Source organism: Salvelinus sp. IW2-2015, linkage group LG13, assembly GCF_002910315.2.
Source record: "Salvelinus sp. IW2-2015 linkage group LG13, ASM291031v2, whole genome shotgun sequence".
NCBI lineage: Eukaryota > Metazoa > Chordata > Actinopteri > Salmoniformes > Salmonidae > Salvelinus > Salvelinus sp. IW2-2015.
Window position 1 is genome coordinate 29,345,174 of NC_036853.1, and position 12,441 is coordinate 29,357,614.

The 12,441-nt window shown below is 43.9% G+C and overlaps 1 protein-coding gene across 1 annotated transcript in view; it reads right to left on the bottom strand.

Moving 5' to 3' along the window:
* LOC111971168 (trafficking protein particle complex subunit 8) overlaps positions 1 to 12,209 on the bottom strand; it is a 69,016-nt gene extending 56,807 nt beyond the window's left edge. Inside the window, exons 1-2 of the mRNA XM_023997954.2 lie at positions 11,921 to 12,209; positions 1,280 to 1,492 (exon numbers count right to left, since the gene is read on the bottom strand). Coding sequence (XP_023853722.1) covers positions 1,280 to 1,492; positions 11,921 to 12,077 — 370 coding nt within the window. The 5' untranslated portion in view covers positions 12,078 to 12,209. The remainder of the gene's footprint in view (positions 1 to 1,279; positions 1,493 to 11,920) is intronic.
* Positions 12,210 to 12,441: the final 232 nt, after the last annotated feature.

The window sequence follows — 12,441 nt, forward strand, 5'->3', positions numbered from 1 at the left end:
AAGGTCAGACAACTGGCAGTGTGGTGCCAGGACAACAACCTCTCCCTCAATGTGAGCAAGACTAAGGAGCTGATCGCGGACTACAGGAAAAGGCGGGCCGAACAGGCCCCCATTCTCATCGATGGGGCTGTAGTGGAGCGGGTCAAGAGTTTCAAGTTCCTTGGTGTCCAAACATACCAAGACAGTCATGAAGAGGACACAACAAAACCTTTTCCCCCTCAGGAAAATGAAAAGATTTGGCATGGGTCCTCAGATCCGCAAAAGTTTCTACAGCGGCACCATCGAGAGCATCGTGACCGATTACATCACCGCCTGCTATGGCAGCTGTTCGGCATCTGACCGTAAGGCACTACAGAGGGTAGTGCGAACGGCCCAGTACATCACTGGGGCCAAGCTTCCTGCCATCCAGGACCTATATAATAGGCGGTGTCAAAGGAAAGCCCATAAAATTGTCAGAGACTCCAGTCACACAAGTAATACACTGTTTTCTCTGCTACCGCACGGCAAGCGGTACCAGAGCGCTAGGTCTAGGACCAAGAGGCTCCTCAACAGCTTCGAAGCAATTTTCTCCTGAATACAAAGTGTTATGTTTGGAGCAAATCCAATAAAACACATTACTGAGTACCACTCTCCATATTTTCAAGCATAGTGGTGGCTGCATCATGTTACAGGTATGCTTGTAATTGTTAAGGACTAGGTAGTTTTTCAGGATAAAAAAAATGAACGGAATGGAGCTAGGCACAGGCAAATATTCTAGAGAAAAACCTGGTTCAGTCTGCTTTCCACCAGAAACTGAGATGAATTCACTTTTCAGCAGGAAAATAACCTAAAACACAAGGCCAAATCTACACTGGAGTTGCTGACCAAGAAGACCATGAATGTTCCTGAGTTGCCGAGTTACAGTTGACTTGAATCTACTTGAAAATCTATGACAAAACCTGAAAATGGTTGTCCAGCGATGATCAACAACCAATTTGACAGAGCTTGATGAATTTAGAAAAAAAATTAAAATAGGCAAATGTTGCACAATCCAGGTCTGAAAAGCTCTTTGAGACCCAGAAAGACTTGGTTGTTATCATTGCCAAAGGTGATTCTAACATGTATTGACTCAGGGGTGTTGAATAGTTATGTAATGAAGATTTTATTTTTACAAATGTTATACTTTTTCTTCCACCTTGACATGAGTATTTTGTGTAGATCGTTGACAAAAAAAAGGCTATTAAATCCCAACTTGTAACAACAAAATGTGGAAAAATTCAAGGGCTGTGAATATACTCACCACTAATATTGAGGTCATAGTCGCCAGCAGTAATGACATTGGCAACACCACCCTCAGCCGGTTGGCATGTCAACACCACCTCGCTGAGCAGACGTCGGTGGGCATGGCCAGGGACGCCGGAGGCAGGGACAGAAGGGCGTGTCACCACGTTGTTGACGCTGATGCGAAGGTTCTTCACCACCTGCACCTGGTTGTTGGGGTCCCTCATGTGACCTACGAGACAGAAAGTGTGTTTGAGATAGAATCAGTGATCTTGCATCTCAAAACAACGTCTTGTTTAAAACTGATCACATCGAACATGCTGAAACCCATAGTGGCAAGAGAAAGTATGTGAACACTTTGGAAATACCTGAATTTCTGCATAAATTTGATCTGATCTTCATCTAGGTCACAACAATAGACAAACACAGCCTGCTTAAACTAATAACAAACAATTAAACATTTTCGTGTCTTTATTGAACACACCGTGTAAACATTCACAGTGCAGGGTGGGAAAAGTATGTGAACCCTTGGATTTAAAAACTGGGTGACCGTCCTTTGGCAGCAATAACCTCAACCAAATGTTTTCTGTAGTTGCGGACCAGACCTGCACAATGGTCAGGAGGAATTGTGGACCATTACTCTTCACAAAACTGTTTCAGTTCAGCAATATTCTTAGGATGTCTGGTGTGGACTGCTCTCTTGAGGTCTAGCCACAGCATCTCAATCGGGTTGAGGTCAGGAATCTGACTGGGCCACTCCAGAAGGCGTATTTTCTTCTGTTGAAGCCATTCTGTTGTTGATTAACTTCTGTGTTTTGGGTCGTTGTCCTGTTGCATCACCCAACTTCTGTTGAGCTTCAATTGGCGGACAGATATTTTGCAAGAGAATGTAAGGCTGTCTTGATAAACTTGGGAATTCAATTTTCTGTCGATGATAGCAAGCTGTCCAGGCCCTGAGGTAGCAAAGCAGCCCCAAACCATGATACTCCCTCCGCCATACTTCACAGTTGGGATGAGGTTTTGATGGTGTGCTGTGCCTTTTTTTCCTCCACACAGTGTTGTGTGTTCCTTCCAAACACAACTGTAGTTTCATCTGTCCACAGAATATTTTGCCAGTAGCACTGTGGAACATTCAGGTGCACTTTTGCAAACTTCAGACACTGGACAGCAGTGGCTTCTTACGTGGTGTCCTCCCATATACACCATTCTTGTTTAGTGTTTTAAGTATCGTAGACTCGTAAACAAAGATGTGTGCGTGTTCCAGAGATTTATGTGCCTTTAGCTGGCAATCTAGGATTCTTCTTAACCTCATTGAGCATTCTGCACTGTGCTCTTGTAGTCATCTTTGAAGGATGGCCACGCCTAGGGAAAGTAGCAACAGTACTGAACTTTCTCCATTTACAGACAATTTGTCTTACCGTGGACTGATGAGCATCAAGGCTTTTAGAGATCATTTTGTAACACTTACCAACTTTATGCAAGTCAACAATTCTTAATATTCGGTCTTCTGAGATATCTTTTGTTCGAGGCATCAGGCAATGAGGCATCAGGCTGCTCTAACCAACATCTCCAATCTCGTCTCACTGATTGGATTCCAGGTTAGCTGACTCCTGACTCCAATTAGCTTTTGGAGAAGTCATTGGCCTAGGGGATCACATACTTTTCCCAACCTACACTGAATGTTTAAATGATGTATTCAATATAGACAAGAAAAATACAACAATTGCTGTGTCAGCTTAAGCATACTACGTTTGTCTATTGTTGTCACTTAGATGAAGATCAGATCAAATCTTATAACCAATTTACGCAGAAATCCAGGTAATTCCAAGAGGTTCACATACTTTCTCTTGCCACTGTATATAGTCAGTCAGATTTTCAAGTTAAAATCTCACTTTTAAAAAGTTCATATTCTGTTAACTCATACCCAAATAACATTATTGACTAGTCTTATACTCGTATGTGGCCAATGAATAATTTGGAGAAAACAACCCCCCCCCCCAAAAAACACTTAAAATACCCCACCTCAAACTTGTATATCAAAACAGACATTTCAAAATGCTTGCCATTTCCTCAAAGTATGACGTCATACTCCTGAGAAGGATGAGCTGGCCAAATAGCGGTCTAATTGCATGAACATTGTTAATGGCCGGTATACACCCCACCATTCTGTTGTTGGGGTACACCCTTTCCAACACAAAAGCTGCTTTTTTACATAATTACCAATTTTTTGAAGGAAAACGATTTCACTCATATTGTAAGTAATTACATATGAGATTTCATAGACATCTAGAAACACTGGGCAGTTACTTTAAAACGGAAGGGGATGTGCATAGCTTGGTTAATGTCAGTGAAGAGGTTTAGACCTATATATGATAAATAAGGGTCCCTTACATAAACTAACCTATGACAGAGATCAAATTAAAAGTGTTAAAGACCTAGGGCCTATGCCTAACTACTACCGCTAACATTATCAAGGGTGAGGACAACCGTACAACTGAGCATGCACCGAGTCTCACATATGCCCCCCACCCACAAATAAACACACTTATTGGCATTCACATACATGATATTTGGCTAAATAAAGCTTTGTTCATGTGAGGTTGTAGTAGCAAATGGCCATGTAACTTATGGTAGTAGTGTTTTCCACAAGAACAGAGCAGCCAGCAAATAGAAAGAGTAGCCAGCCAGTGCCCCCAGCCCAGGGGGGTCCAGGGAGGCTTGCACCCAGTGTGATGTTTATTGCAGAAGGAGCTCTACTTGTGGCAGACTCTGGTTCATTCTAATGCCTTTATTCTATCTGAAATGGGTATTTCTATCCATAAATAGGCAAATGTGTAACATCAGGGTCAACATTTCAAAAAGGTATGAAATACATTTAAATAGGATTTTCTTGCAGCTTCACATGTGTAGTTACCGGAATAAGAGTCTCGATAGGCACAATGAGACCATAACTCCTAGCAACAACAAAACATATACAATCATTCAAAATGTCACATGGTCACTGTTGTCATGCCTGGTAGCCAGGTCTATTTGTGCTTCAAATTGTCAACATCTCTATCATTTACAGCCATGCTAAACCTCCCAGAAGAACGCAAAAGAAAAACATTTCTATAGTTCATATGATAGAATGGGTTCTATCAAAAAAAAATCATTGACAATAATAACCAATAAAATTATAATTTGGCGCGGCAGCCTAAGACACTGCATCTCAGTAGAAAAGGCATCACTACAGTCCCTGGTTCGAATCCAGGCTGTATCACATCCGGCCGTGATTGGGAGTCCAATAGTGCGGCGCAGAATTGGCACAGTGTCGTCCGTGTTTGGCTGGGGTGGGCCATCATTGTAAATAAGAATTTGATCTTAACTGACTTGCCCAGTTAAATAAATCAAAATAATCAGTAAACACTTCAAGCAGCGCGTGTGTGTGAGAACTAGACATCACATTCTTGCTTCCTTTGTCCATGTTTCCTCCACAACTTGCCTCTACTTGAAAGTGCATTGGAGCCTGAGGGTAGGAACCTTCCCTCTCCCATGTGCTAGGAGAAGGAGGTGATGAATGGTGGAAACATGGGGAGAGAGAATCTCAATTGCATTTCCTTCATTCCTCACATCCTCTCTCCTTCTCAAAACCCATTGGATAAGAAGGTGAGAGGGGAGGGAACTCAGACCTTTTCATTCAATGGGTTTTGAGGAGGAGACGAGGAGAGAGGATGCAACGAATCAAGGAAATGCAATTGAGATTCTCCCAAGGACAGACGAAGCAAGTATGACAACTATTCATGTTTTTTGACAGTGCCAGACTGACTGAGCTACCATAATACCCATGGCCTGTCCAGAAACAACCCCTACTGCCCAGAGTCGAGAAACTTGTGAGATCTGAGAGGGATTGATGGGTGGTGACACTGAGCGCGCCACCTTACCCTCATAGGCTTGGTGGAATTTTGCTTACACGTGTCCAATTGTCTCAGATCTCAACAAGTGTCTAGGTCTAGGGGTTGTTTCTGGACAGGACCCCACAACCCTGCGGGTGTGTGGTGGACCTACAGCACGACACTTGATGCATTGGTTGGATGTTAAATTCCATTGCTATACACACACAGATTAGCACAGGTGTAAACTGGACAAACCGACGGCACCCCATCAGGCTGATGAGACAGGTCTGGGGAGCTGAAAACCTGTTGTAAACAGCGAACGGATACACTTGCATGTCTACTATTCATACCCTTGCTTCAATCGAGGCTAGTTAGGAAGTGCCCCGATCCCGCAGCTGAATCAACTTCAGGAGACGGTCCTGGCGCTTGCTGGACTTTCTTGGGCGTCCTGAAGCCTTCTTCACAACAATTGAACCGCTCTCCTTGAAGTTCTTGATGAGCCGATAAATGGTTGATTTAGGTGCAATCTTACTGGCAGCAATATCCTTGCCTGTGAAGCCCTTTTTGTGCAAAGCAATGATGATGGCACGTGTTTCCTTGCAGGTAACCATGATTGACAGAGGAAGAACAATGATTCCAAGCACCACCCTCCATCTGAAGCTTCCAGTCTGTTATTCGAACTCAATCAGCATGTCGGAGTGATCTCCAGCCTTGTCCTCATCAACACTCACACCTGTGTTAATGAGAGAATCACTGACATGATGTCAGCTGGTCCTTTTGTGGCGGTGCTGAAATGCAGTGGAAATGTTTTTTGGGGATTCAGTTCATTTGCATGGCAAAGAGCGACTTTGCAATTAATCTGACCACTCCTCATAACATTCTGGAGTATATGCAAATTGCCATCATACAAACTGAGGCAACAGACTTTGTGAAAATGTATATTTGTGTCATTCTCAAAACTTTTGGCCACGACTGTAGGTGAAATTAAGAAGGGAAACGGGACCAAATTATTAGGGTGAGGCACATGGGCTACTAACAGCTTACTACACAACATACTTAGTATTACTTTCTTAGCTACAGTATGCATATCTCCCTCTCATTATACATATTTTATGCAGAAGCAAACAATACATTTTTGGACTCACGTTGTGGAATGTGGCACGACGGTCCTTCGTGGCAAACTTTGTCATCAGATTCTGGCATTCTCTGAATTTATGGTGCTTTCAAGACAACTGGGAACTCGGGGAAAAAACAAAGTCAAATCATGATGACGTCAGTAAGCTTCAGGTCCGAGCTCTAGAAAGAGCCCCGAGTTCCCGACTTGCAATTCCAAGTTGGATGACGGTTCAAAACATTAGTCCCCCCGAGTTTCCAGGTGTCTTGAACTCAAATCAGTTCTCATTTGTTTTGAGCACGGCAGAAGTCATGCTGAATTGACACCATGGCCAATGTTGAATGTTGATCCTTTTAATCTTGGAAGAGAGACCCTTAAATCCAGACTTGGACCACACATCCACTCTAATGAATAGAAGGCTAGTGATTGCTTTGAAATGCTTGCAGTTAGCCACCGATTCCTTCCAAACCACTCATTTTTAGGCGTAGAATGGCGTCGGAAGAAATGGCAGCAGTTTTACGGGCACCTAACCAATTGTGCTATTATGTGGGATTTTTGCAACTTGTTTTATACACAATGTTTCTGAAACCGTATATTACGGCAAAAAAGAGCTTCTGGATATCAGGAGAGCGTTCACTTACCTCGAATTAGACAAAGATTATTATTTTATTTATTTTTTCCAACAAGCAGGACCCACAGGATTTACTTCGAACACCCGACAAGGCCAACATGCCCGTCATTTCCAAGATAAAGACACACAGGTACAGAGAACACAGGGTGGGGTGCCTCGTAAGGATCCACAGACAGCAAGTGGCAAAGCTGCCGTTACCGTCAATTTCTTGCCAACATGCAATCCCTGGACAATAAAATAGACAAGGTACGATCACGAATATCCTACCAACGGGACATCAGAAACTGTAACATCTTATGTTTCACGGAATAGTGGCTGAACGATGACATGGATATTCAGATAGCGGGATATACGCTGCACCGGTAAGATAGAACAGCACATTCCAGTAAGATGAGGGGGGGGTCTGCACAAAATCTAAGGAAGTCTCTAGATTTTGCTCGCCTGAAGATGAGTATCTAACAATAAATTGTAGACCACACTATTTGCTAAAAGCCACACTTTTCGTGGCTGTTTATTTACCACCACAGACAGATGCTAGTACTAAGAATGCACTCAGTCAGCTGCATAAGGAAATAAGCAAACAGGAAACCGCACACCCAGAGGTGGCGTTCCTAGTGGCCAGGGATTTTAATGCAGGGAAACTTAAATCAGTTTTACCTCATTTCAATCAACATGTTAAATGCGCAACCAGAGGGGGAAAACAATTCTAGATCACCTGTACTCCACACACAGAGACGCATACAAAGCTCTCCCTCGCCCTCCATTTGGTAAATCTGACCACAATTCCATCCTCCTGATTCCTGCTTACAAGCAAACAAAGCACCAGTGACTCGGTCTATAAAAAAAAGTGGTCAGATGAAGCAGATGCTAAACTACGGGACTGTTTTGCTACCACAGACTGGAACATGTTCTGGGATACTTCCGATGGCATTGAGAAGTACACCACATCAGTCACTGGCTTTATCAATAAGTGCATCGAGGACGTTGTCCCCACAGTGACTGTACGTACATACCCCAACCAGAAGCCATGGATTACAGGCAACATTCACACTGAACTAAAGGGTAGAGCTGCAGCTTTCAATGTGTGGGACTCGAACCCACAGGTTTATAAGAAATCCTGCTATGCCCTCCGACAAAACATCAAACAGGCAAAGCACCAAAACAGGGCTAAGAGTGAATCGTACTACACCGGCTCCGACGCTTGTCTTATGTGGCAAACTATTACAGACAACAAAAGGGGAATACAGCTGCGAGCTGCCCAGTGACACGAACCTACCAGATGACCTAAATTACTTCTATGCTCACTTCAAGGCAAGCAACACTGAGGCATGCATGAGAGCTGATAGCACTCACGGCTGTAGCCATGAAGTGCTTTGAAAGGCTGGTCATGGCTGACATCAACACCATTATCCCAGAAACTCTAGACCCATACTGCCCAAACAGACCCACAGATGATGCAATCTCTATTGCACTCCACGCTGCCCTTTCCCACCTGGACAAAAGGAACACCTAAGTGAGAATGCTATTCAATGACTACAGCTCAGCATTCAACACCCTCGACCACACTAATCCTCAACACTGGAGCCCCTCAGGGGTGCGTGCTCAGTCCCCTCCTGTACTCCCTGTTCACCCACGACTGTGTGGCCAGGCACAACTCCTAAACCATCATTAAGTTCGCAGACGACACAACAGTGGTGCCAGAATAACAACCTATCCCTCAACATAATCAAGACAAAGGAGATGATTGTGGACTACAGGAAAAGGAGGACCGAGCACACCCCCATTCTCATCGACGGGGCTGTAGTGGAGCAGGTTGAGAGCTCCAAGTTCCTTGGTGTCCACATCAACAACAAACTAGAATGGTCCAATCACACCATGACAGTCAAGAAGACGGAACGACAAAGCCTACTCCCCCCTCAGGAGACTGAAAAGATTTGGCATGGGTCCTCAGATCCTCAAAAGGTTCTACAGCTGCAACATAGAGAGCATCCTAACTGGTTGCATCACTGCCTGGTATGGCAACTGCTCGGCCTCCGACCGCAAGGCACTACAGAGGGTAGTGCGTACGGCCCAGTACATCACTGGAGCTAAACTGCCTGCCATCCAGGACCTCTACACCAGGCGATGTCAGAGGAAGGCCCTAAAAATTGTCAAAGACCCCAGCCACCCCAGTCATAGACTGTTCTCTATACTACCGCATGACAAGCGGTACCGGAACACCTAGACTAGGACCAAAAGGCTTCTCAACAGCTTTTACCCCCAAGCTATAAGACTCCTGAACAAGTAATCAAATGGCTACTGGATTATTTGCATTTTCCCACCCCCCCCAACCCCTCTTTTAAACTGCTGCTCTCTGTTTATCATATATGCATAGTCACTTTAACCATACATTCATGTACATACTACCTCAATTAGCCCGACTAAGCGGTGCCCCCACACGTTGGCTACCCGGACTATCTGCATTGTGTCCCACCACCCCCTCTTTTACTCTACTGCTACTCTCTGTTTATCATATATGCATAGTCACTTTAACTATACCTACATGTACATACTACCTCAACTAGCCTGACCAGCCAGTGCCTGTATATTGCCTCGCTACTGTTATTTTTCGCTGACTTTTTACTGTTGTTTTTATTTCTTTACTTATCTATTGTTAACCTAATACCTATTTTTTACTTAAAAATCGCACCGTTGGTTAAGGCCTGTAAGTAAGCATTTCACTGTAAGGACTACACCTGTTGTATTCGGCGCACGTTTTTGAATTTGCGATTTCCAACTTGTGTAATTTTTATGTCCAATGGCCGACGAGCACAGATACAATTTATTTATAATTTCTCTTCATATGAAAAGGATTAAAAAAGATTTGCCAGTAGATTGTCGACTTGATTCATGATGACTGCTAGCTTGCTAGCTAAGATTTTGAAAGCATAATAGATATAACGTGATTTGACGTCATTTTATCTGTGGCCAATGACCTTGTGCCTTCTTGAGGGCACTTCTAATGTAACTCCATGGCAGCACCCAAGGGGCTTGACTATTCGAGCGCTACCCTTAGATTTGGCAGTGACATAGTATCCACATGAGTGACAGAAGACTGAGCCAATCACGGCGCAACTAGAGAAAGTACCAACCCCTACGCTCCGTTATCTTCCACTGGCTGCCCCACCACTACAGAAAGCACTGAGTTAGGCTGAAACGCCTGCATTTTGGAGCTGCCTTAAGAAAAAAAGAGACCAAGTTTGTATATGGCTTTATGAACTAAATTTTTGTACAAAAAAATATGTTTTACATTGTTTGCAAACTGATGTGTGACCCTTAAATGGCAATGATTAATTATTTTGGGGCTAGAAAGGCGGGGCTCAAAACAAGTGGGGTTCTACCCCACCTGCACTGAATGACAAGTTGCCACTGTTTGACACAATAGCTGTTAGCAAAGGTGTCAGCTAGAGATGACACGCAGGACCTTGCAGGGATTTGTAGTTTGGCATGATGTCTACGTTGATGCTAATTAGCATTTTCAAATCACTAAATAGAGCTGAATATATTGATGAAAGTCACCTTGCCCAAGAGAGATTTAAATGGTTATCAAAACGTCACGCCAGGGTAAGTCTACACGAAACACAGCCCTTATTCTAAGTGTTTCTAAAATCCCGCTAGGTTTTAAAGTGTATTATGACCCCTCCACTTTGAGGCTCCATGGAAAACACTCTGGCACTTCTTCACAGTGATGTCCTCTGAGTCAGCCCCGTCAACAATCTGGACACATTCCTCCAGATTTTTTATTAAATGTGCTGGAAGTTAAACACACACCAAGAGCTTATTCTCTGGAGTTTTGTGAAATTGCCACTCCTTGTTTCCTGCTCATCTTGGGGAGATTATACATTTGATTAATCGAATATAAATGGTGTCTTGTGTCTATGAGAGGACTCATTATTAGACAACTAGGGTTATGATAGGGCAATGACACTTATGGCGGTGAGTTTATCACAGCCTGATAATCAAAACCTAGAGCCTTGTTTGCAAAACACGGCAGTTTTCCAATTTCACTTCAGCCATAGCAAAAATAAACACTAGATGTGATTGGTAGGCCTTGCCCTTTGCAAAGATATTATATGGTACCTATGGGATGGATATGGGTTGGTAGCTAGCTAGCTAGATTACATAATGAGTGAGGAACCAAGCCATTGGATTGTCAGTCTGACCATGAGTAACCTGGCGTTTTAAATGCCAGTGGTAAACAAGCATTAAACCGAATTACGAATACAACCGTCATCTACTCTAGCCAAAGACACTCTGGCTAGTGGCTGCTTAATCCAAGTTCAACTGAATGTCTATTTGTCTCAGAATCCATCTTGCTTAGCCAGTTAGCGAGCTTACTAGCTACGTTAAGTCAAATGTTGTTGTTGGGCGTTGCTCAGTCAGTGGCGAGATGACTGTCTGATGCAGTGTCACACGAGATGACTGTCTGATAGCTGGCTAAGCACCTCTGAATTTGGCTAACTAGCTAATATAGATAGCAAGCAGATAGCTGCAACTTCAAGGAAGGGTGTCTAAGCAATTTAGCTAGCTAAATTAGCATGACAGGCGAAGCTTAGTTAACTCCCAAGTCGTCCTTCCCATCCCCGGCCCTAATAGAAGTGGGCCTCTTCCCCGCTGCGTTGAAACGAAAGCAATTTTAACTAACAAACGTTACAAAAGCACCCAAGGCGGTTACAGCCGCACACTGGCAGATATCTTGGGTGTCAAGTGGGCCCTATCGTGTGACACATTCAAGAAACAAGACAAGGCCCCTGTTCTAACACCACGTCTGCTACTGCTGGTTAGTCCTTCCTGTCACTTGACTTGACACAGCCAAGTGACGGCGGTAAATGCAATTGGCTAACGTTAGCTTAGTTGGCTAGGAGGACAGCATCATGCTAAAGCTAACTAGTTAACAATTGTGAACACACAATGCCGCAAACATAGCTTGGTTTAAGATGTCTCTGTGTCATGTGTCGGTCTGGAGCATAAAAAGGTTTAGTTGTTGTGTGTCAAAGCCCTTACCTTCGGATGTTAACCGGCAGAAGGGCCTTAGCAGCTCCGAGAAATTCAGGTTGTTTTTACGAGTCACTTTCTCCGCATCTTCGCTGCACAGGACCGCCACCATAGGGACAAACGAGTCCTGGATGAATTCCTGCACCGACTGTACGCACTGAGCCATCGCGGTCTGCTTGAGAGGCCCGAGCTACGAAAATGTATTTATCTCTGGATTTAGATAGTGAAACGCTAACTATCCGCTTCTGACTTGAAAATAACTCCCTTACTGACCGTGAAAGGCAGCCATGTTGAATTCTACAGTTGCTTGCTGTGGCAGCACAGTGGTGGTCATGTTATTGCCGCGTTCAAAACAACGGGGAACTAGGAAATCTCCGACTTCGGAGCGTTCAAAATAACTGGGAACTCGGGGAAAAAAAATAGCCCCGACTGGGAAATATCGATTTGAACTGTCATCCAACTCGGGAGCTCGGGCCTCTGTCTAGAGCTCCGACCAGAAGATCACTGACGTCATGATTTGACATGGTATT